This window comes from Perissodus microlepis, chromosome 18 (assembly GCF_051167445.1).
Source record: "Perissodus microlepis isolate ML-2025 ecotype Zambia chromosome 18, ASM5116744v1, whole genome shotgun sequence".
NCBI classification, from domain to species: Eukaryota; Metazoa; Chordata; class Actinopteri; order Cichliformes; family Cichlidae; genus Perissodus; species Perissodus microlepis.
This window is the reverse complement of record NC_140478.1, coordinates 36,755,959-36,778,598: the sequence shown is the minus strand read 5'-3', so window position 1 is coordinate 36,778,598 and position 22,640 is coordinate 36,755,959. Positions and strand designations below refer to the sequence as shown.

At 39.8% G+C, this 22,640-nt stretch overlaps 2 protein-coding genes across 2 annotated transcripts; one reads left to right on the top strand and one right to left on the bottom strand.

The window, feature by feature from the left end:
- Positions 1 to 251: 251 nt before the first annotated feature.
- LOC146368923 (serine/threonine-protein kinase pim-2-like) lies at positions 252 to 3,161 on the bottom strand. Its single transcript, XM_084913064.1, has 9 exons — positions 2,902 to 3,161; positions 2,274 to 2,510; positions 2,023 to 2,148; positions 1,805 to 1,899; positions 1,619 to 1,666; positions 1,316 to 1,534; positions 1,046 to 1,226; positions 789 to 959; positions 252 to 699 (listed from the first exon to the last, which is right to left on the bottom strand). The coding sequence occupies exons 1-9, from the start codon at positions 2,960 to 2,962 to the stop codon at positions 608 to 610; spliced, it is 1,230 nt and encodes a 409-aa protein (XP_084769190.1). The 5' UTR covers positions 2,963 to 3,161; the 3' UTR covers positions 252 to 607.
- Positions 3,162 to 18,212: 15,051 nt separating this feature from the next.
- Positions 18,213 to 20,554, top strand: LOC146368922 (tripartite motif-containing protein 16-like). The gene has a single exon (XM_084913543.1). It carries the CDS (start codon positions 18,468 to 18,470, stop codon positions 20,127 to 20,129), a length of 1,662 nt encoding a protein of 553 aa, XP_084769669.1. The 5' UTR covers positions 18,213 to 18,467; the 3' UTR covers positions 20,130 to 20,554.
- The last annotated feature ends 2,086 nt before the right edge of the window (positions 20,555 to 22,640 follow it).

The following is a 22,640-nucleotide window of genomic DNA, read 5'->3' as shown; positions in this document are numbered from 1 at the left end:
GAAAAACTCCCTTCTTGAAGGAAAAAACCTCTGGTAGAACCAGGAAATCTGTCTAAACTAGTTAGGGGTTAGAGCAACAGATGCAAGTCTTCAGATCATTTGCAGTGTGACTGTCTTTGTGCACACTTTAACCTGATTCAGTTTTCTTATTTGTCAAAATGCACCATGGGTAAAAAAAAACAAAACAAAAAACAAAACAAAATAGTAATGAAGGAGAATCCTCAGCAAAGATGAATTAAACACGTTTTATTTTGATCAAATTTTACTTTAAGTAAAACACATCTTTATTTGATGACTTTAATGTCATCAAATAAAGACAGTTTTGATGGAGCTCCTGACCCAGCCCAAGCTCTCTATGAAGACGAGGAAAAACTCCCCAGGGGGCCAGATCGATGGGAAGAAACCTCGGGAAAGCCCATTCAAAGAGAGATCCCCTTTCCTGGGATGGCTGGGGGGGTTACAGGAACTCCAAAAAAGCTAAATTTTTATTTATTTATTTTTTAAGATTGACCCATTCTATCTATTCCTGTCCAATAGAAAAAAGAAAGGAAGTTACTACAATGTATCATACTTATATGATAAGGTGTGAATTGTGTGTTTGTGTGTGTTATCTTAGCCAGGGGTGAAGCTGGAGCTCCTCCAGTGTTGGGCGCTTCTCCGGGACCGTAGTTAAACATGCGTCCAAGAAATTCCGGCATTCTTGAAAGAAAGAAAAGATCAAAAAGATGAAGATGATAGTTCTAGTGATCCAAGGCATCAGTGAATCTGGAAGTGTGAAGTTTTCTTACCTGTGGACAGACGCTTTTTGATGCTCAGTTTCTTTGTGAGGAACCTCTCGGTACTAAAGTCCCGTGCATGAAGCGCTTCATACAACACCACTCCCATTTGCCACACCGTGGTGGGTCCACACCTGTAGCAGCTCCTCCTGTACCACTCGGGAGGGGTGTGAAGAGGCGTGCCTAACAAACAGACACAATTACAATTTCTTCTAAAACAAAAGACACAAATTGTTACATCTGTGAAAAGCAGGAGCAGAATATGTTACCATAGAAGATGCGATACAGAGATCGCTGCTTAACAAAGCAGCTCAGTCCAAAGTCAATGATGCGAACTCGAGGCACATCTGAGCCGGTCTCAATCAGAATGTTTTCTCCCTTGATGTCCCGATGAAAGATGTGTTTATCCTCAAGTTCCTTTACAGCATCAACTAGTTGCTTCAGAATGACCTGGAAAAGATGAAAAACACAATAATGAGTTAATGCTTTTCTGCCTTGATTGAATGCTGTACAGTCTAAGGTTCTCCCAGTCAACCTACCTTGGCCTTGTCCTCTGGTAAAGTTCTTCCATTTTCTGCTTTGTAATTTTGCAGGTCCACAGCGGGGACAGGTCTCTCCAGCACCAGGATCAGCTCTTTGCCAAGGTCGAACCACTCCAGCAAGGACACAGGTGCTGATATTCCCACTGACCCTTCTGCTTCACCTGCAAGTTTAACCATAATGGCCACTTCCACTGAGAGCTTCTTCCCGCTTTCATCCTGAAATATTACAACAAAGTGGATGATGAGGAACGCCGCATTCAATCCAGTAATGTAAAACTAATTCAAGTGTTGGACGCTTACCGCCACTTTGCAGTAGACTTTATTTTTGGGAATGTGTTTGATGGCAACCTAGAAGACACAGAGCATTGGTGAGCATTTCCTCAGTATGACATAATGAAAGGTGGAAACACAGCAGACGTCTCAGTTTACGATATTATCCATTATCTGCGTTACTGCCTGTCTTACTACCATCATCTGAACACTTACTGGAAAACGATCTTCTATCCGGTAGCCAGCAAACACTGCTCCGCAGCCTCCTTCTCCGAGCTGGTGCTCCTCCACATATCTGGCTTGGAATTCACCTGAACAGACAAAACAACAAATCTTGTTTTATTACAGCTGTGACACAAATTACTCTCCTCTGTAGCCTAAATGTTCCTTTTGCCCTTCCCCTGAATATAAAACCCAAGCTGCTTGCTACTTACGTTTTTGGTCTGCCACTGATTTTTTGTCCTGGTCCACATTCCTTTTTTTTTTCTTGGGTGACTCTCTGTTGTCTCCCGCGGCCTTTCTTTTGCCATTTTTTGCGCACACCTGTTTGTTGTTCAAGTCTGGAGATGTGGAAAACACCAAAAGCACATCAGCTCACTGGATGATAGACACAAACACTAAACACTAATATCTTAAACCTAGCAACCACACTTAATCTACCCCCTTATTCAACTAATTAGCCTACCTTTACCAGAGTCCAACGAGGAGGATGCTTGCTCCTTGTCACCGCTCATATGGTCGAGAAGTTTAGCCTTCTTTGCTTTCTTTGTTGTGCCCTCTTCATCTTGCACAACCTTGCGCTTCACTCCTTTGACCACATCTGAGCTGGTGGAAGGACCAGCCTGCTCAGCGACCCTCCTCCTTTTTATTGGGGTCTTCTTTTCAGGACTGGCCTTTCTTTTAGCAGTCCTGCTCTTACAATCTATAAACAACAACAACACAGTGGTGAAAAAGAGTCCCCGACATCAGGACTGGAAGCAGTTTGATGGCAAAGAATTTGAAATTGCTTTTGCTTAAATTATCACAAGTTTATTCTTGGGATAAAAAAAAAACTGACCAGTGCGAATTGATACTAGGTTTACTAAGTCTTAGATCTTGATGACACTTGTTGGTCTGTTTTTACTGTTGAGTCTAAGAATAAACTTATTACATTATTTTACCAAAAGACCGGTAACCTTTCTTTGATTAGACATCTTGTATTAAAGCTATTTTCAATCAAACATATGATTCAATTGCTCCAAAAATGATTCACACAGTGTCAACATTTCTAGGATTTGGATTTTACCAGGATTTTATTCTATTATTTTACTTACCTTGATCTCCTGAATCTTTCTTATCGGCTGGAGTGGTAATTTTTCTTGTTTCCTTTTTCATTGTAATTTCGGAGAACTTTTAAAATCGGAAATGTAAACCGTAATGAGTTAATATTGAGTTAATATTCCTTCAAATGTGCGCCCTTCAAATGCTTGACTTTTCTAACTGAATTCTGTTAGTGAGCTTTATAAGTAAACTCTGGAAACTACGGCAACACAACATAGAATCTTGCCTTTCAGTGACTTCACTGACTGCCAGTAGTTCAAAGTAGTTCACAGAAAAACACTCTGGCAGACAAAGCCATAATATTTCATATAATTCAATCATTTCATATCAATTAAACAGTTTCTTTCATTATCTTTCATCGTTTGTATAAAGACCTCATGTATGGATGACAGTATGAAGATTTGTGGTTGACCACACACTAATAAACACAGTGTCAGCTACATTGTCATCTGATTTAAAGTATTTATTATTGTACATTTAACTGTCATGGTACTGAGTCTGTGACCCAGTGTTTTGTGTTTGTTCATTTATATTCATTGATTATTCTTATGTATGTTTTTGGTTCTCTTTATTGTTTTCTTCTTGTGTTATATTCTTAGGCTTTAGGTTTCTGTTACTTTGCCTTGCCCCTGTGTCCCACGTGTCATGTCTAGTCACTCTTGTTTCCATGTTCCCCAATTTCTCCCCAGTCAGTCATGTCTCTGTGTCAACTCTGTGTCTTTGTAAAAGTCTCTTGTTTGCTGTTTTACTTTGATAGTCTTGTGTGCTATGTTAGTGTTTTCATGTCTGTGAAGGTTCTCAGTCATCTAGGTCATCGTAGTCTAAGGAGTTTGGAAAGAAAGCGTCTGGACTTGAAGTTGCTTGAAGATGTTTCACCTTGTCGGATGAAAAGAACTTAAACTTTGCTTGAACGTCTTCAAGCAACTTAAAGAAGTCCAGACGTTTTCTTTCTAAGCTCCTTAGACTATGTTAGTGTTTTCAGTTTTCCTTCCCCATGGTCTTGTTGTTTGTGATTTCTCGCAGCTGTGCTCTCATCCTGTGTCTTATTCCCTCATTTATCCCTCTGTGTATTTAAGCCCATTGTTTTCCTCTGTTTGCTGTTGGGTTGTCTGTGTATCATCCATGACAATTAAATTAAACAGCAAATGCAACTACAATTTCAATGAGATTCATTCCTGGCATTCTACTGCGGTGGCTGAAAGTAGACACCAAGCATTATCACTGTAACTGATGTAAATATTGGACTTGGAGGGGATTCATCTGATAGACTGATGCAAACATTACTGTGAGGAAAATTTTGAATCTCCCAATTTTCTTTTTTTCTGAAAGAAAGAAAGTTGGTTACTGTATCACATTTGTATGGCAAGATGTGAATTCAGTATGCGTGTGTGTTTGTGTCAGAGAGGAGTTTATCTGAGCCAGGGGTAAAGCAGGAGGTCCTCCAGCATTGGGCACTTCTCCAGGACTTTGTTAAAACTTGTTTTCAAGACGTCTGAAATGAAAGAAGGACAAGAGATATCGAGATGATAATTCCAGTGATCCAAGCGATCACATTGATCTTCTGCAAAATTTTCTTTTTGAGAGTCATTCGGCTGGACAGGGGGTATAACACATCTGCAATGCAGCAACATCTGCTCTCTGGGCCTGTGTGAGAGTGTTATCTCAATGGCGGGAATGAGGATGTTGGAATTTGGCATCTCAGGCACCAACTCATCTCTTTCCTTAACCGGGCTCACCAGAGATTGGTTTCAGCCTCTCTCCATGCTTTAAGGAGGTTGAGTTGATAAATCTGACTGGCCCCTCCCCTGTCTGACCATATCTCTTCATAGTCAACACCAATGTTCTCACCGTGTGACCATGAACGGTCCTTACCACTTGGCAAGTAATTTCGAGCTAGAAGAAGGGAGTAAGACAAGCACTTTATGTCCCTGTTAAAATACAATTACATTTTATCAAATATCACTAAGCAGTCCTTACCTTTAAATACAGCCTGGTTTCTTTCTCTTTCTTTCTATATCTCTGAGTGAAGTTAGCTCTCACTCTTTCTCTTCCTGTGAAATACAGCAAGTGGAGCTTTAGCTAGCAACACACTGTGACACAGTTAGTGTTTGTTGAGGTGATAGAAATGCTGCATTTGAAATTACCTGACACAACATTTTACTCCCTTTTATGTTCACTCCTTTTTTTCTGAAGTACCGCAAATTATGGGCACGTGGGGTTGTTCTGGTGTTGTGCTAAAAATAAATAAATCAAAACTACGGTACATGGTTTGCTCTTTCATCTCTACTGATTAAAACGCGACTGCCTTTCATGTGTCACTGTTTAGGCTCAAATCTCATTGTTTGAAGGCCTGCAGTGACGTGAAATATTAACTTCCCCCAAATGCGTTAAACCCAAAGTAACGAGTTTGTTTTGAAAATATACGGAGAGGAAACTACAGATATTTGTTTAAAAATGTAGGGAGTAAAAATTAAGTACAGCAAGGAAGTTTTTTTTTAACTTTTTTACTTCCTACCTCTGGAGCCAATTAAGCTAAATTTAAGAAGCGCATGTCTGTGTATACTTAAAAGCTCTTATAGTTATTTTCACTTTGTAGACAAATTAAAGCACAGAAAAGAAAAACACGATACATTAGAGCATGACATACTTTGACCTGAGGTGGCGCTGCAGCGTGAAAGAGCCTGAACGTCAACCGGAAGAAGACGAGAATAAACTCCCTATAAACAACATGGCGTCTCTCTGTGAGGTGTCATGCCGAGCAACTATAACTGTTACTGCATATATGTCCCTCCTCAGTGTGAAGAAGACTGGACTCCAAGCTGCTCCTGCTGATCACTGCGTGTTCCTCCTGTGTCTAAAATCTATTTCCATTATGAATCAGGAAACTGTTTGCACCAATCATAAAGGCAATAAAATACGTCACACACTAAGAAATAACAAAAAGGAATTGTGGATTTCAAGGAGATTTTTCCCTCGTTTTTTGAAATCATAAGAATACAAACTAATGCAAGACTGTCATGTTTTCATAAGTTTGTAGAGACACTGTTCTGTTGTATTCTAGGACATCAGTCACTTTTTAAATGCATGCTCCTCCTCCTCATCATCATCATCATCATCAGCACCCATGACCTCCTTTTAGTCTTTGTTTTGTTATTTTTCAGAGTTCAGGAGACGTTCTTATGGGATTTCCACAGTGTACAAGTACTGTTTAGACCCTTTACCTAAAAGAAAAGAGTAAAGTACAAAGTAGATTTACTCACTGCAGGAAAATAATGCCTCAATCTGATATATTGTCTTATATGACAAACTGAAAGTGATGCATCAAAGTGTAAGCAGCATTTTCCTGTTACAGCTGGTCTAGATGGAACTGATCTGATCTCCTTTATGTACAGGTAGATATCCAGTGGGTTTGCTAAGGGTCACAGATGAGGGGCTGTGTGAGATGTTTAATGGGAAAGGAAATAAAACCATTGTTCCAGACCTGCAGCTAAGATACTCGAGTATCTTCAAATATGAAGCTGAGTATTACTTCCATACTTTCCTCCACTGCTGATGACCTTGTTACCTGCTGCTCCCTGTTAATGATCAGCCTCAGTTCTGATAGTAAACTGTTGGCTCTCGTTCTGTCAGGTTGTTGCTCAGTGACGTCTTGTTTTCATTTTCCTTCTTCTTCAAATGTGTCTTCCTTTAACTCTTTGCTTTTGTTTCTGCTTCAAACACCAAATGATACACGTGCTGCACCTCTGATGGTTTGTCAGAGAGCAGAACAATTTACATTACAGAGAATATTTTACAGTTGAACATAAACTTTAAATGCATCATGTGATTCCCATTACTGGCTGACTTGTCCGTGTCTTTTGAAAGGTGATAGTTGTGTATCTTTAATCAGTTAATGCAATATGCTTGACTGAAAGAGCCATCCAGCGGGTCAGATGGAGAATTTTTCATGCCGAATCTGACCCACGAGCCTTATGTTTGACACCCCTCATTTATACCTTTTCTCTAAAAGAACAGATTCAATTACAGTGTGGATTTGCTCACCACAGCAAAAATCATGCCTGGATGTGATAAATTGTGTCATATCTGACCTCTAAGTATCATTTTAACTATCACAACTGGTGAAGATGGAGCTGAACTGACCAGCAGCATGTGTAGTTAGATTTTTACTGGTTAGCAAATGTTCACATATGAATATCAGCGGCTGTGAGATTTTTAATGGGAGTGAAAAAAATGTTACAGTTTCTGGAAACTTGAGTTTGTTTGAGTTTCTAAAAATTAATTTACATCTGAAGTGGCGCTGAGCAACAGCTGCTTTTTGTGAGAGGGAAAAACAAGTTGTTGTTGTTTCTTTATTTAAAACTTAATCTGAAGTTTGTGCCACAATTTCAGCTGCAAGAAGTGCAAAACAGCACATAAATAGAAAAAATTATTATTGATTAAAGTCCCTGAAAGTATAAAGGACAGTTTTACATGTACTTGGATACTTTCAGCTACTCTGCGTGACTTTTGTACCCTGCTGCTCCCTGTTAATGATCAAACTCTGACTGACAGTAAACTGTTGACTCTTGTTCTGTCACGTTGTTGATCAGTGACGTCTTGTTTTCAGATGTCTGCCTTTAACTTTTTGGTTTTGTTTACTGGGTAATATACCAGGTGTTGAAGCTCTGATGGTTTTTCAGAGAGTAACAACTTTTATTACAGAGAACATTTTAAAACTCAACATAAACTTAAAATGAATTATATGTAACACATTATTGGCTACTTTAACTGTGTTTTTAGGATCTCTATCTTCCTGTATTATCTGTACTTGAAGGACTGTGTATAAAGGACTTTGACTCTGTAATCAACCGTGGATGTGAAAGCCTTCAATTTCAGTCCCAAAGTCAGAAATTGTTTAATTCCAATGAAATATACATTTTATAAGTTGAGTCTTTTTGTGCTCTGCAACACAGTGCATGTACATATGTGTACAATTTGTGAAGTCATCAGTCCTCTGTCACTGTGTTTACAATGACTGTTTTCTTTTCTAAATCATAGAGATGTTTCCTGATGCTGCGTGATGGCTGTGACTGACTGTGAGGATGGAAATAAACAGAAACACTGAGAGAGTTTCTTGGTCAGTATATAAACAAACATATGGCAGATGAGACTGCTACATACATTTTTAATATGTGTTGTAATTTTTCAGTTGCGTTGTCCATTGTGATGACCATCTCACGCAGGTCCAGAGAGCAGATGTTGCTGCATTGCAGCAGCTTTTTGCAGATGTGTTCTCCCCCTGCCCGACCGTACAGCTCTCACAGAGCACGATTTTATAACCCGCCCTGGTGTGACGCTGCGTTCACGGCCCTACTGGTTACCTGAACTTAAAAGACAAATTATTTAGAGAGAATTGGCTGAAATACTGATGCTGGGAGTAATAAAAGAGCCGCACAGTGAGTGGTATAGCCCCATAGTTCTTGTAAGTGAAGACAGATGGGTCTGTTTGTTTCTGTCAACTACCACAAGGTGAATGAGTGTGTCTCAGTTTGATGCTTACCCAATGCCCCGACTCAAGAAACTCCTGGAACGGTTAGGCACTGCTCGCTTTCTCAAGACACTGGATTTAACCGAGGGCTACTGACAGATGCCTTTGTCTCCAGAGTCTAAGGAAAAAAGATATTTCTCCACTCTGAATGGTTTGTACCAATTTATCACACTTTTGCTTGGCTTGCTGGGAGCCTAAGCCACTTTCCAATGACTCATGGACTGGGTGCTGAGTCCACGCATCTTTTATCGAAGATGGGGTTTTTATTTTGCATGGTTTTATTGGCAATCCTGACAGTTGTTTGGTGTCATTGACACTCACAAACAATTACGTACTCACGGGAGTTTCTTTTGAACCTTCTGTGGAACTGCCCATCTCTGGATTCTTTTTACCCTTCAGTGTTTTCCAGCCCTGGATCATCCTCTAATCACAGGAACACTTTTGAGGATGGAGGAAGCAAATATGAGACAATCGTATTCCTTTGCCATCAATAGTCCTGGCTAATGTGCAGTCTCTGAGGAGTAAATTGGATGAACTGAATTTGAATGTCGCACATTTACGTGACTACAGGGACACATGTCTGATGGTATTCACAGAGACTTGGCTCAGGGATTCTGATCCTAATTTAGCAATTTGAATCAGCTGAGTTGGATCAAGAACACATCTAAAAGCTGTAGGACACTGGCACTCGAGGCCTGGAGTAGCCTACCCCTGCACTGAACCATAAACGTTGTTGCCATTGCACATTTTTGATGATAGAATTTGGGCTGTTTCTTTGGGCTTTTGTGTGTGTGTTGTGTTTGCTTGTTTTGGTCTCTCTGTATGGACAGACTGCAAATCAGTTTTCCACAAAAAAGTTCCCATTGACTAATGCCTTAAAAGATGGATTGCATCTTGGTGCAGTGTTTCTGCAAGCCGAAGGTGAGCACTGGAAACTTATAGCCTACGCATCCAGATTCATGACAGAGAGTGAGTGTCATTTACACTCAAACTGAGAAGGAATGATTGGTATTTGGGTGCAGTTTGTCACGCTCTACAACTGTTGTGTTATTTTTTTCTGCTCTTCTGTGCTCACTCAGTTTTAATGATGTATTTGCTGCCCTGGTGTATGATCGCCTGGCTTTGCTATCCATCCGATCCTCTATGATGCCTCACGATGTCTCGTCGTCCTCCGGCATTTTCCACCCTCTTCCATTAGCTGGATCCTCGTCAGGCGATTTCGGTGGTTCCTCTAGACCACGGAGAAGGAGAGGGAGAAGAGGAGGTATTCAGGTAAAGCTCAGGCTTTACTGGCGGCGGGGTTTGGCTGGTAAGTGACGTCGAGCGTGCGTTGTCTCCTGTGTTCAGAAAAGCTCCATGGAGGGGGACTTGTTTTCCACAGCCTTGTTTGGATACGCTGGGCCCGGCTCTTTGAGACCGTGCCACCTTAGGAGGGTTTATCCAGACTCTTCTTCAGGCTGGCATTTTCTTCCCTCGGTGAGTTGATTCTAGGAGCGTGACGGCTCGAACCCTGTGTATTTATGTCCCTTAACTCAAGCCTCTGCAAATAATGAGGCTTCTAGCTCACTGAATATGGCGCTTTTTAACGCTCGATCTCTGTCTAATAAATCATTCTTGTTGAATGGTTTTATATTATCTAAAAAACTGGATTTTTTATTCCTGACTGAGACCTGGCAGCGGGATGTAGACTACTCGTCACTTGTTGAACTCTGCCCGGATGGCTATACTTTTATTACCCGGCCTCGGTTATCTGGTTGGGGTGGTGGGCTTGCCGTGGCTTTCCAGGACCATTTCTCCTGCCGCTCCGTTAAAATTGGACATTTTCTTTCATTTGAGCTGCAGCTGCTTAAAATTGGTAACAAGGATCCTTTCTACTGTGCTGTGGTGTATCGTCCACCTAATAGGTTCTAACAGATCTAATAGGTTATTTTTATCAGAGCTCAGTGACTTCTTATCCGCTACTATGAAGCTGTCTAGGGTGCTCATAGTTGGGGACTTTAACATACACGTTGATGATGACTCCGACCCATTCGCCAGAGACTTTATGAACATTATGGATTCTTTTCATTTGACTCAGCATGTGTCCGGTCCTACACACAGCAAAGGTCACACACTGGACCTTGTTTTTACTTTGGATTTAATATTGATTTCATTTGCTCTGAGAACATTTATATTTCTGATCACTATGTTATTGTTTTTAACTTGTCTTTTAATGAGCCTTTGTCCCCCGTCAGACGGATGGTTAGCTCTCGCATCTTAAACTCCACAGCGGAGAAATTTGTGGATGCTTTTAACTTACAGCTATCTCCTCAAAATGGTTTTGATTTCTCAACCAGTCTTTTTAATAATTATTGCCTTTATATTTTAGATGAAATTTGTCCGGTTTAAGACGAGTGTTTCTGCCTCCAAATCTCCTCCTTGGCCAAATGACAGTATTCATTGTCTAAAACGTGATTGTCGTAAAGCGGAGCGCAGGTGGAGGAAAACTCATCTAAATGTTCAACTCCTCTATCTAAAGGACCTTTTAGCTTCTTTTAATAATGCGATCAGAGATGCGAGAGCTGCCCATTTCTCACACTTGGTCACAAAAAGCAGAGGCAATCCTAAGGTGCTATTCAACACCATTAGCAGTGTTGGTCAAGTTACTTGAAAAAAGTAATCAGTAACTAATTACTGATTACTTCCCCAAAAAAGTAATCCCGTTACTTTACTGATTACTTATTTTCAAAAGTAATTAATTACTTAGTTACTTAGTTACTTTTTAAAAACACAATTTACAACCTGAATAGGTGATAAAGCGATAGATCTGTCAACCCAATTCTACTTTTTCTGCATAATCCATCATACAAAATGTAATCAAATGGAAAAGTCTCTTTTTTTTAAACTTGTTTTATCCGTTTTAATCTTTTAACTTTATGCATCAAGCAAAAATTAAATTATATGCACCATTCTCTGACTTGAAGAAATTAGTTTAACATTTAAACCTATTTTCTGCACATTCCAGCACATAAAATAAAATATTTTTTGTGTTTACACTCAGTCTTTCAAATAGATGCAAGTAAAACACAGCAGAAAGTAAATAAAATCAAAGACTAGCAGTCCTGTTGCTCTATTTTCACCTGTGAAGCAGGAGTAGGGTAGGCGGAGGTTTACCCTGGTGCAGGTGTGGCGCAGCGGTCAGTGGAAGAATCCGCGAGTTTCTCTGTGACTTTCCCATTACGTGGTAGCACACTCGGTGCTTGTTTAGGGTTTTTTTTTTCGGTGTAAAAAGAAGTTTTCTTCCCACGCACAACGGACGCTAATGTTTTTGTCACTTTTTATGGAATCAAACTCAAAGTAAGGTCAGTACTTCCACGCTTTAAACGCTGCACGCTCATACTCTCTCCCGCACTCGATATATGATCCATTGTTGATCTGCAGACAGCTGTTGTCACGAACGTCCCACTTGCTTATGTCACTGTCATGAGACATTCTCGCAAAAAAATCACGGTTTTAGTAACGCAGTAACGCAGCGTTCCTACGGGAAAGTAACGGTAATCTAATTACCGTTTTTGCAATAGTAATCCCTTACTTTACTCGTTACTTGAAAAAAGTAATCAGATTACAGTAACGCGTTAACGCGTTACTGCCCATCTCTGACCATTAGTGACATTGTTTAGTGAAATTAGTGAAATTTTCTTTCTTTTCTGCTTGCAAAAATTCATAACGTGAGAATGAATTTGATATTCAGTTGTACGTTTCTTTTAAGCCCCAGGATTTATCTAAGCTTCAGCGTCTGAATAATTGCTTAGATTCGATCAAACGTTGGATGGCTGCAAATTTCCTCCAACTCAACGAGGGGAAAACCGAAGTCCTTGTATGCGCCCCTGATAGATTTTTATCGCAGATACTGAAAGCCCTTGGTCCTCTCTCACTCTATGTTAAATCCTCTATCAGGAATTTAGGTGTCACTTTTGACTCGACTCTCACATTGGATGGGCATGTGAAATCTCTGGTTCGGTCTTGTTTTTATCACTTAAGAAGTGTGGCTAAGCTAAGCCCGATTTTATCTCGCTCTGAACTGGAGATTGCTATACATGCATGCAAAACGCTGCAGCTAGGCTTTTGACAAAATCCTCCAAGTACTCACAGGTGACATCGTTGTTATCTCAGCTTCCTGTTGAATTTAGAGTCCATTTTAAGATCCTGGTCTTGACTTACAGAGCTGTGCACGGACTGGCACCAGCCTATATCTCTGATCTGCTACAGCCCGATGTCCCCAGCAGGTCCCTGAGGTCATCTGATCAGGGCTTACTTGCTATAAAACAGACTAAGATGAGAACTAAGGGTGACAGAGCTTTTGCCACTGTGGCCCCGAGACTGTGGAACTCTCTCCCCCAAACATTAAGAACTGTGGACTCAGTAGCTGTTTTTAAAAAACAACTCAAAACTCACCTTTTTAAAACTGCTTTTGGTTAATTTTTTGCCTGTTTTATTTAGTCGTTTTTAAATCTTTTTATGACTTGTAATCTCATGTGCAGCACTTTGTGATTCTGCCATGAAAGATGCTATATAAATTATTTATTTATTTTTGGCTTAGAGAGGTTCCACAGCTTTGTATGTGGCTTACCCTCTTTCACTGCAGAAACAGATCATTGCCCACTAGTATCTATCATCAAGAAGAACTTGAATGAAATGACGCCAAGAATTTAGCGTCTGATAATGAGAATGCAGAGATATGACTTGCAGCTAGTTTACACGCCAGGAAAGCACCTGATAATTGCAGATGCACTCGTACGAGCACCCACAGGGGGCATGGTGAGTACAACAGAAGAAGACATTCAGACTCACATAAACATGGTCTCTGCCAAACTTCCTGTGCCAGACATGAAATCTAAGCAAATAACTGATGACACTGCACAAGACACAGAACTGCAACATGTTATGGAAAGCATGTCAAATGGATGGTTTGTTGGCTCGTGTCCACTCTTCTACCATATTAGAGGAGAACTGAGTGTAGTCAATGGACTGCTATTGAAGCAGGACAAAATCGTCATTCCACAGACAATGAGGCAAGAGATGCTTACCAGAATACATGAAGGCCATCTCGGAATTGAGAAATGCAAAAGAAGGGCAAGAGAGACAGTCTTTTGGCCTGGAATGAACAGAGAGATAAAGAATATGATAAGAAGGTGTGAGACATGTCAGAAGTAACACAATAAACAGACCAAAGGCTCTATGGTTGTTGATGAAACACCAACAGCGCCAGGATGGATTTGTTTCATATTAAAAACAACTAAATTTACAATATTTACAATGAACTTTTGACCTACTCAAAATTTTAAAAATATAAATAAATAAGACTATAAATAACCTTTCTGAGAATCTCCAAACACCAAGTGCAGCTATCAAACTTTAAGTAGGTTGCAGTTTTTACTGAAAGTTGTAAATCAAACAAACCCTGTTAGCGCCTCCCTTCACAGATGTGTCTGTATCAGGATGGGTCTAAACAACATGGTGTAAATGCAGTTGCTGGTGAGCCTCATTTCCTGTAGGAGGTGAGACGCAGAGAAATGGACCTTCCCTGTCGAGCGCTGGGAGAGAAACTCCTGCTCATCCCCTCACTTGGCGCTTCCCCGTTAACCCACTAGATGGCAGGTTTGCCATTAGAAGATCAGGAATAGACCCATTCATTGAAACGTTGATCCCATTACTTACAGAACAAATGACTCTGACCTGTCATATAACAAACTTATAACAAACATGCCTCAGAAATACCCGTGAGACAGAATACGTACTATCAGACACTTGCATGGAGAAACCTTATGAATACCAGCGCTCACACACTCACGTGTGCACGCAGGTACTTACAGACTCACACTATCTTGGGTGGCTGCTGCCTCAACATATCAAGCATTATCGATTTTGTGTACTGCTTAAAAAGATTCAGCATTTATTATTTACTGTTACCCAGTGTTGGGCAAGTTTGAAAAAGTAATTAATTATAGTTACTAGTTACTTCTTCAAAAAAGTAACTGAGTTAGTAACTGAGTTACAATATTCTAAAAATAATTAATTACTTGAAAAGTAACTATTGTGTTACTTAAAAAAAAAAAAAAAACGTTTAACCCTCTGGGGTCCAGGGTATAATTGGCCATTTTTTACTACTTTTGTTTTTCCCTCCACATTTTACCTTTAAAAACTATTTGCTTTGCCTTAGATTAGATCTGCACAAACACTTGAGCAATTTAAATCTTTACTAAAGACACATTTCTATGCCCTGGCTTTTAACACACTATGACCCAAGCATTTTGGTCTTATTTGAATTAGTTTAGTTATTGTTTTAAATCTTTTACTGTCCTTTTGTTTTTTATTGTTATTATTGTATTACATTGTTGCTTTTTAATACCATTTTTATATTGTTAAGCACTTTGTGCAGCATCGGCTGTTTGAAATGTGCTATATAAATAAATTTGACCTTGACCTTGCCTTGTTTGGTTTCATTCTTTTCAGCACAACCTCACGTGTCTGAATTTACAGTTATGTTTTCATTTTGACAAACCGTATTAGAACAATTGATCTAAAATCAGACAGAAAACATAAAATCTGAGTAGAAAAGGTTATATTTTTTACTGTAACAACATGTTTATTGAATCATATTTCATAACTTTCATGACATTAAATGCAATTGTCAATTTTAAAATCTTATGCACAAGTTTTGCAAACAACAAAGTTATTTGCAGCCATTTACCTTTTTTTAAAATAACCATTTCAGACTATTTACAGAACAATCAGCTGTTCTGCATTCAGTAAGATGCCACACAAATTATTTGTCCCACTCCAAAAAAATCATTTCTGTCCGCTATAAAGGAGAACATCACAGCCTGATAGCTGCAGGTCTGACAGCAGCAGGGGTATCACTCCTGTTTCTACCTGGAGACAGCAGTCGCCTCATTGTTCTGACACACAACACAAAACTATCCACAACACTACACACTAATTACACAAGACAACACATTAACTACACACTCCAAACACGCTAAACCTCACAAATCTCTCACATCTCAAAACTCGCTCTCTCTCTTTTTCTGCTGTCTCTCTCTCTCTCTCTCTCTCTCTCTCCCTCTCTCTCTCTCCGTCACTCTTAAATCTTCCCCCTCTTCCTAAACAACCAAACGTCATGTTGCCATATCATTTTTGATTGGTCGACATGGTGCATTTTTACACCAACACGACCAGGCTGTTTTTTGTTTGCTCATAAGCAGAGCGTGCTCGCTGCGCTGTCCTTAGACAGTAAACGTGACAAAACTATTCAGGAAAAAACAGGCGTATATATTGTTTATCATGACTCTGGTTTTACGTGGCCTATCAACACAATTTAAAAACTGGTATATATCACCTTGTTGCTTTGTCTTAAAGTGGTCATGTGATTGGCTTACCGACTACTTTATTCTTCCTCAGTCAAACAGCAGCACTCATGCGATTGTTTTGCCCCCTTAGCTCCAGGTGTTGTGCCAAAAAGTGATCATATGCAAGAAAGTGATTGCCGTCGGCAGGACAGCGCGCAGCTGCTTAAAGCTGTAGCGCCCAGATTTCTTACAGCTACTTCCTGCAACTGATGTAAGCTGCGGTAACCTGAACACAGCTTCAACCGTCTGTTTGTTGGAAAATAGTAACGCGACTGCGCCACATTTTCTTGTTAGTAACGGTAATGGCGTTGTAACGATAGGAATAGTAGTTAGATTACTCCTTACTGAAAAAGGTAACGCTGTTAGTAACGACGTTACTTGTAACGCCGTCATTCCCATCACTGCTGTTACCTATGCATATGTTGGATGTTGCTCTAATTTCGCTACTGTGTTGTTTTCTTTTTGTTTGTTTTCTTTTTCTTTCCTTCAGCAGGTGATGAAGCAGATTTTCATTGTCTTTTCTCTCCATCTCTTTTCTCCTTTTTCTTTCCCTCTCCTTCTGTTAACTTTCTTCCTAACTTTTCTTCTTGTTTTCTTTCCCGTCCCCGAGTCCAGTCTGGCCTGATTACAATACTTTACAATAAAAATAACTAATAAAGATCAAATAAACTATGACAATCAAGTGGACCAGTATAGCAAAAGGCCCACTTGGGAAAGTAAATCTGTTGGGCATTTTTCTTGGCCTTCAGACAATAATTCTGATTGCTACAGTGCCAGACAGGACAAAAAAAAAAAAGTATTGATCATTTTGTGTTAACGTGAACCCAGATGCAGACACAATGTGAAGCACTCTCTTGAATTTCACAAACTTTATTTGCAAACAGGAAATACTTGGTCTGTGGCAAACAGGTAATCAACAATGAGACAGACTTGGGGAACGAGGGAGTTGCAGGGCGAAGGCACTGTGACACTGTGACCCTCTACAAAATGCCATGTTTAGAAAAGTTAGTGAAACAAACTGATCAGCCGTCTTATCCTGTCTTGTGATACAAAATACATCCTCTGTAATCTACAAGCGTGTAACCATTGTTATCCTTGAATCTGTGCATTGTCAGCCAAGATTGTTTGTTTTTATTTTTCCTTTTGACCAGATGCAACTGGTTTCCTGTGCCAACAACGTGTGGTGCTGTGGTAAAGAATAGAGAAGGCACACAGATTGAGCTGCTGTTATCTTCACAGGAAGGTTTGTTCTTCACAATAGTGTCTTTGAACAGCTTCAGGAATCATTACATTCAATGCAAAGGAAAGACCTTCTGCTTCAGTCCCATTTACAATACATGGCCACAGTTTCCTTTGCTAGAGTCTATATAAATCTCTCAGCACAACTCTGACAAAACATGCTGCTCGAGTCCATTCAAAATATTACAACTACAATATCGAACATTAAACTTTATCATATATAAAAATATAGCATTCTTTATAAAGACACACAAAACACACTTGTGCTCCCTGTACTTCCTTTTTAAATACATTTAGAAAGCATATTAAATGAATCTGTTTTTAATCATTAATACTTGTTTCAGCACTAAATTATTTATGTGTTTCTAATGTACTGACAATGTAACTTCTTTTTTTAATGGTTTCACTTCTTACAAAAACAATGGTTTTGGTATAAAACAAACAAAGTCTCTCGTGTGGTTTAACTGCCACACACACACACGCACACACACACACACACACAAACCCTATTCCACATTAGCCACTAAGCTAGCATTAGCATCACCTGCAGCTTTAACTCACAATTTTCCAAATAAACAACATTTTTCTATTTGTAAGGGGTGCAGTGAACATTTATTTTAATGCATATTTACTAACCTGTGGTAAAGAATAGAAAAGATATGAACATTAAACTAGAGTTAGCTTCACAACAGGAAGGTTTGTTCTTCCTCTGTGCCCCAAAACACTGCTCGATACCACCAGTGCGCTGTACGCCCTCTAGTGTTCGCATGTGTAATAGCATTACCTCAAACTGCCATAATTCAACAAGAATGTTTAAATGTCAGGTTAACAAATACAAACATAATGAAAAATTTCTTGAAGGTGACTGTTTTTCTCTGATTATTTTCAATATTATATTTTGAGAGAAGCTATTTTAAACTCTTTACATGTTCATCTGGCGAAAGAAAAATGATTTTCTTATAACTAAAATAGATCGAGAAGTACGCTTTCATTAACTCATCTATATAAAGCATTTTGTTGAGGGTACAGCAGCCGTGGTAGTTTATCTTGAAACAACAACTGTAATCTCCATATATTTCAACTATTTCCTGGAAAAAAAAAGTTAACTTTAACCTTAAAATAAGTAGTTTTATCTTAAGGAGGCTCTAATACTTTGTAATAAACAGACCACACCCTGGCTCTTGTCACTGCCAGGATATTTCTTTAGTGCCTCCCTTCACAGATGTGTCTGTATCAGGATGGGTCTAAACAACATGGTGTAAATGCAGTTGCTGGTGAGCCTCATTTCCTGTAGGAGGTGAACAAGAGCAGAGATCTGTTTCCCTTCAGAGCACAGAGGTTGTTTCTGTTCAGAGAAAGTGAAACTGTCTGACAGTCACTGAGAGACGGTGAAACGGCACAGCACATGAATCAAATGGACCAAACAAAATTCTGCTGTTCAGTCTGTTTGGATCTACTGAAGGATCCGGTGACTATTCCCTGTGGACACAGCTACTGCATGAACTGTATTAAAAGCTTCTGGGATGGAGAGGAAAACAGGAAAATCTACAGCTGCCCTCAGTGCAGACAGACTTTCACAGCGAGGCCTGTCCTGGTGAAAAACACCATGTTAGCAGATTTAGTGGAGGAGCTGAAGAAGACTGGACTCCAAGCTGCTCCTGCTGATCACTGCTATGCTGGACCTGAAGATGTGGCCTGTGATGTCTGCACTGGAAGAAAAATGAAAGCCTTCAAGTCCTGTTTTGTGTGTTTGGTCTCTTACTGTGAGAAACACCTTCAGCCTCATTATGTAGCAGCTCAGTTAAAGAAACACAAGCTGGTGGAGCCCTCCAAGAAGGTCCAGGAGAACATCTGCTCTCGTCATGATGAGGTGATGAAGATGTTCTGCCGTACTGATCAGCAGAGTATCTGTTATCTCTGCCCTGTGGATGAACATAAAGGCCACGACACAGTCTCAGCTGCAGCAGAAAGGACTGAGAGGCAGAGAGAGCTGGAGGTGAGTCGACAAAACATCCAGCAGAGAATCCAGGACAGAGAGAAAGATGTGAAGCTGCTTCAACAGGAGGTGGAGGCCATCAATCAGTCTGCTGATCAAACAGTGGAGCACAGTGAGAAGATCTTCACTGAGCTGATCCATCTCATCCAGAAAAGAAGCTCTGATGTGAAGCAGCAGATCAGATCCCAGCAGGAAACTGAAGTGAGTCGAGTCAAAGAGCTTCAGGAGAAGCTGGAGCAGGAGATCACTGAGCTGAAGAGGAAAGATGCTGAGCTGAAGCAGCTCTCACACACAGAGGATCACATCCAGTTTCTACACAACTACCCCTCACTGTCAGCACTCAGTGAGTCTACAGACTCATCCAGCATCAATATCCGTCCTCTGAGCTACTTTGAGGATGTGACAGCAGCTGTGTCAGAGGTCAGAGATAAACTACAGGACATTCTGAGAGAGGAATGGACAAACATCTCACTGACAGTCACTGAAGTGGATGTTTTACTGTCAGATCCACCAGTAGAGCCAAAGACCAGAGCTGGATTCTTAAAATATTCATGTGAAATCACACTGGATCCAAACACAGCAAACAAACAGCTGTTATTATCAGAGGGGATCAGAAAAGTAACAGCAGTGGAACAACAGTCTTATTCTGATCATCCAGACAGATTCACTTATTGGTTTCAGGTCCTGAGTAGAGAGAGTCTGACTGGACGTTGTTACTGGGAGGTGGAGTGGAGAGGGGGAGGAGTTTATGTAGCAGTCGCATACAAGAATATCAGCAGAAAAGGAGGGGGTAATGAATGTAGATTTGGACATAATGACAAATCTTGGGTATTAAATTGTAACAACAACAGTTTTACATTTCGGTACAACAACATCCAAACTCCTGTCTCAGGTCCTCGTTCCTCCAGAGTAGGAGTGTACCTGGATCACAGAGCAGGTATTTTGTCCTTCTACAGCGTCTCTGAAACCATGACTCTCCTCCACAGAGTCCAGACCACATTCACTCAGCCGCTCTATGCTGGACTTTGGCTTCACTATGGAGCCACAGCTGAGTTGATTAAAGTGAAATAGACTGAAGTCTTTCATATTGTGGGTTTAAATCTGTATTTTAGTTTCATTTCATTTTCTCTCCATCATTTCTGCACAGAGATCAGCTGTCAGTCAAACATTATGGGTGGTACCTCCACATCTTCTAGTTGTTCTCTTGATGTTTCTGAGTTTTTAAAGGAGATCTTTCCTGTGACTGTTTATGGAGGCTATCACTGCTCATCATCATTTTGATTTACTAAAATATTTCTCCACATGAAAATGTAAACTTCTCTATCCTCTAAATGTTTCTGGAATATTTGTATTGAAAAATGTCGACATTTCTCTTTATGAGTATGGCAGACCATGTGTGTGTGTTTGTGTTTGTTTTTGTCAAAATCATCAAACAAATGAGGAAAAACTGTGATTTTAATGAATGAATTCATATATTGTGTTGATGTTTTATTGTGTGAATAAACTGGAAGGTTTGACTATAAATCAAACTTTGAACAAAGTCTTTTCTTCTGTCTTCATTCCAGGATCTCACTCAAATCTGATGCAGAAAATATGAAACTAATCTGAGAGAATAACTGAAGCAGTTTTCCTCCTGAAGCATCACAAAGTTCAGAGTTCATGTTTAGAGCAGAAGATTCAGCAGTCGCTCTGTGACCTTTCAACTTTCTTCACTAAAACAGCTTCATTACAGAGAAACAAGTCACATTTTCTTGATGTTCTTAAGTCCTTTAAAATGTTTTTAATGGTCCTTGAATGCAGCATCAGTGTCGCAGGTTTAAAAGGTCACTTGCTGTTGTGTTCAAAGATTTCCTTCAGATATGGTCTTTAATCAGTAAAGCCAGTGATACAGCAGTGTCATTAGCTGTGTTATTGGCACCAGGCTGTGTTTATGTATGTATTTAATTCTGTCTGAGGATGTCTTCAGCATGAAATGATCATTTGCTCAGCTGCTGTGTCTCAAACGACTCCTACAGTCTTTGCTTATGTGACCAACTTTTAAACAACCAAAACAAATTCCCCTTTCCTTGATAAAAGTCAGCTTATCTCGATGCATTTTAGCTTTAAACTGCTTACAATTCTCTAGTAAATGATTGCTGTGTGAACAAAACAAACAACTATGCAGAACAGTGGAATTTGTTCTGCTTCCAGTTGATTGAGTTTTGACTCCTGGAACCGTACTGACATTAGTGGCAAAACTACTTCCCTTTTTTCTTTGCTTGGTGGAACTTGGAACTTTAAAGCTGTTTCCAGATTGTGAGTCTTGGATGTTGCCAAACACTGGATCTTATGCTACTTTCACCTGTTTTATTATGAAGGCAACCAGATCAGTGAACACTGCTCTGTGACCATTTTGTTCCTGCAGTTCATAGGCAACAACTCTCCATTTTTCCCTCAATTTGTATGGAAGTTTCATAACAATCATTCTCATATTTGAGGGCAAATCCAACTCCTTCATATAAACAACTTGCTGTGTTAGATTCGAACATCCTTGAAGAAAAAGAGAGAATGACTGTAGACCTTTCACATCCTCACTTTGAATAGGTGCCCAACTCACAATCCTCTCCATCTATGCAGAGGCAATTTTATTTTCGTTCCCAAAATGTTCTTCAAGAAGATATTTGGCTGTGGAATAGCCCTGCTCAGGAGGTAAATGCTGACAACTATGCACCAAGTCTTTAGGCTGCCCCCTAGTGAACTGCTCTAAAAAATGCAAACAGTCGCTCCAGTTATCAGTTTTAGCTTCCACTCCATTTTCAAAGGCATTCACAAATGATCTGTACTGTAAAGGGTCTCCATCAAACATAGGGATGTTTCTAGCTGGAAGGACAGAAGATAAGTTTTGTTTTACAAGCAAAGTAGTGATGTCATTTTGTTTTTGCATAATATTGACAATCAAATCAAATCAAAATTTATTTATATAGCACATATTAAAACAACAGTGTTGACCATAGTGCTTCACAGTCAATAAAAACATGAGACAGTTAAAACAAACAATAAAAGAGGACAACAAACAATAAGTAACAACGCAACAAGCTAAAACAGCCAACTAGACAGAATCAAAAGCCAAAGTACAAAAATAAGTTTTAAGACGTAATTTAAAAGACTGGATAGACTCGGCAGTGCGAATATGAACGGGGAGGTTATTCCAGAGTCTGGGTGCCACGGATGCAAATGCCCGGTCGCCTCTCGACTTCATTCGAGTCCTAGGTTGTGCTAGGAGCCTATGGTTGGACGATCTAAGTGCCCTGTTGGGATTGTATGAATGGAGTAAATCAGAAAGATAACTGGGCGCTAAATTATTCAAAATATTAAAAGTGAACAAAAGAATTTTAAAATCTATACGATATTTAACAGGGAGCCAATGTAATTTGGCTAAAATTGGAGTTATGTGTTCATGAATTCTCGTACCTGTTAAAAGACGCACAGCTGCATTTTGAATTAACTGGAGCCGGCAAAGAGAGGAGTGTTGGAGGCCCGAGTAGAGGGAGTTACAGTAGTCCAATCTGGATGTAATAAATGCGTGAATAAGCTTTTCAAGGT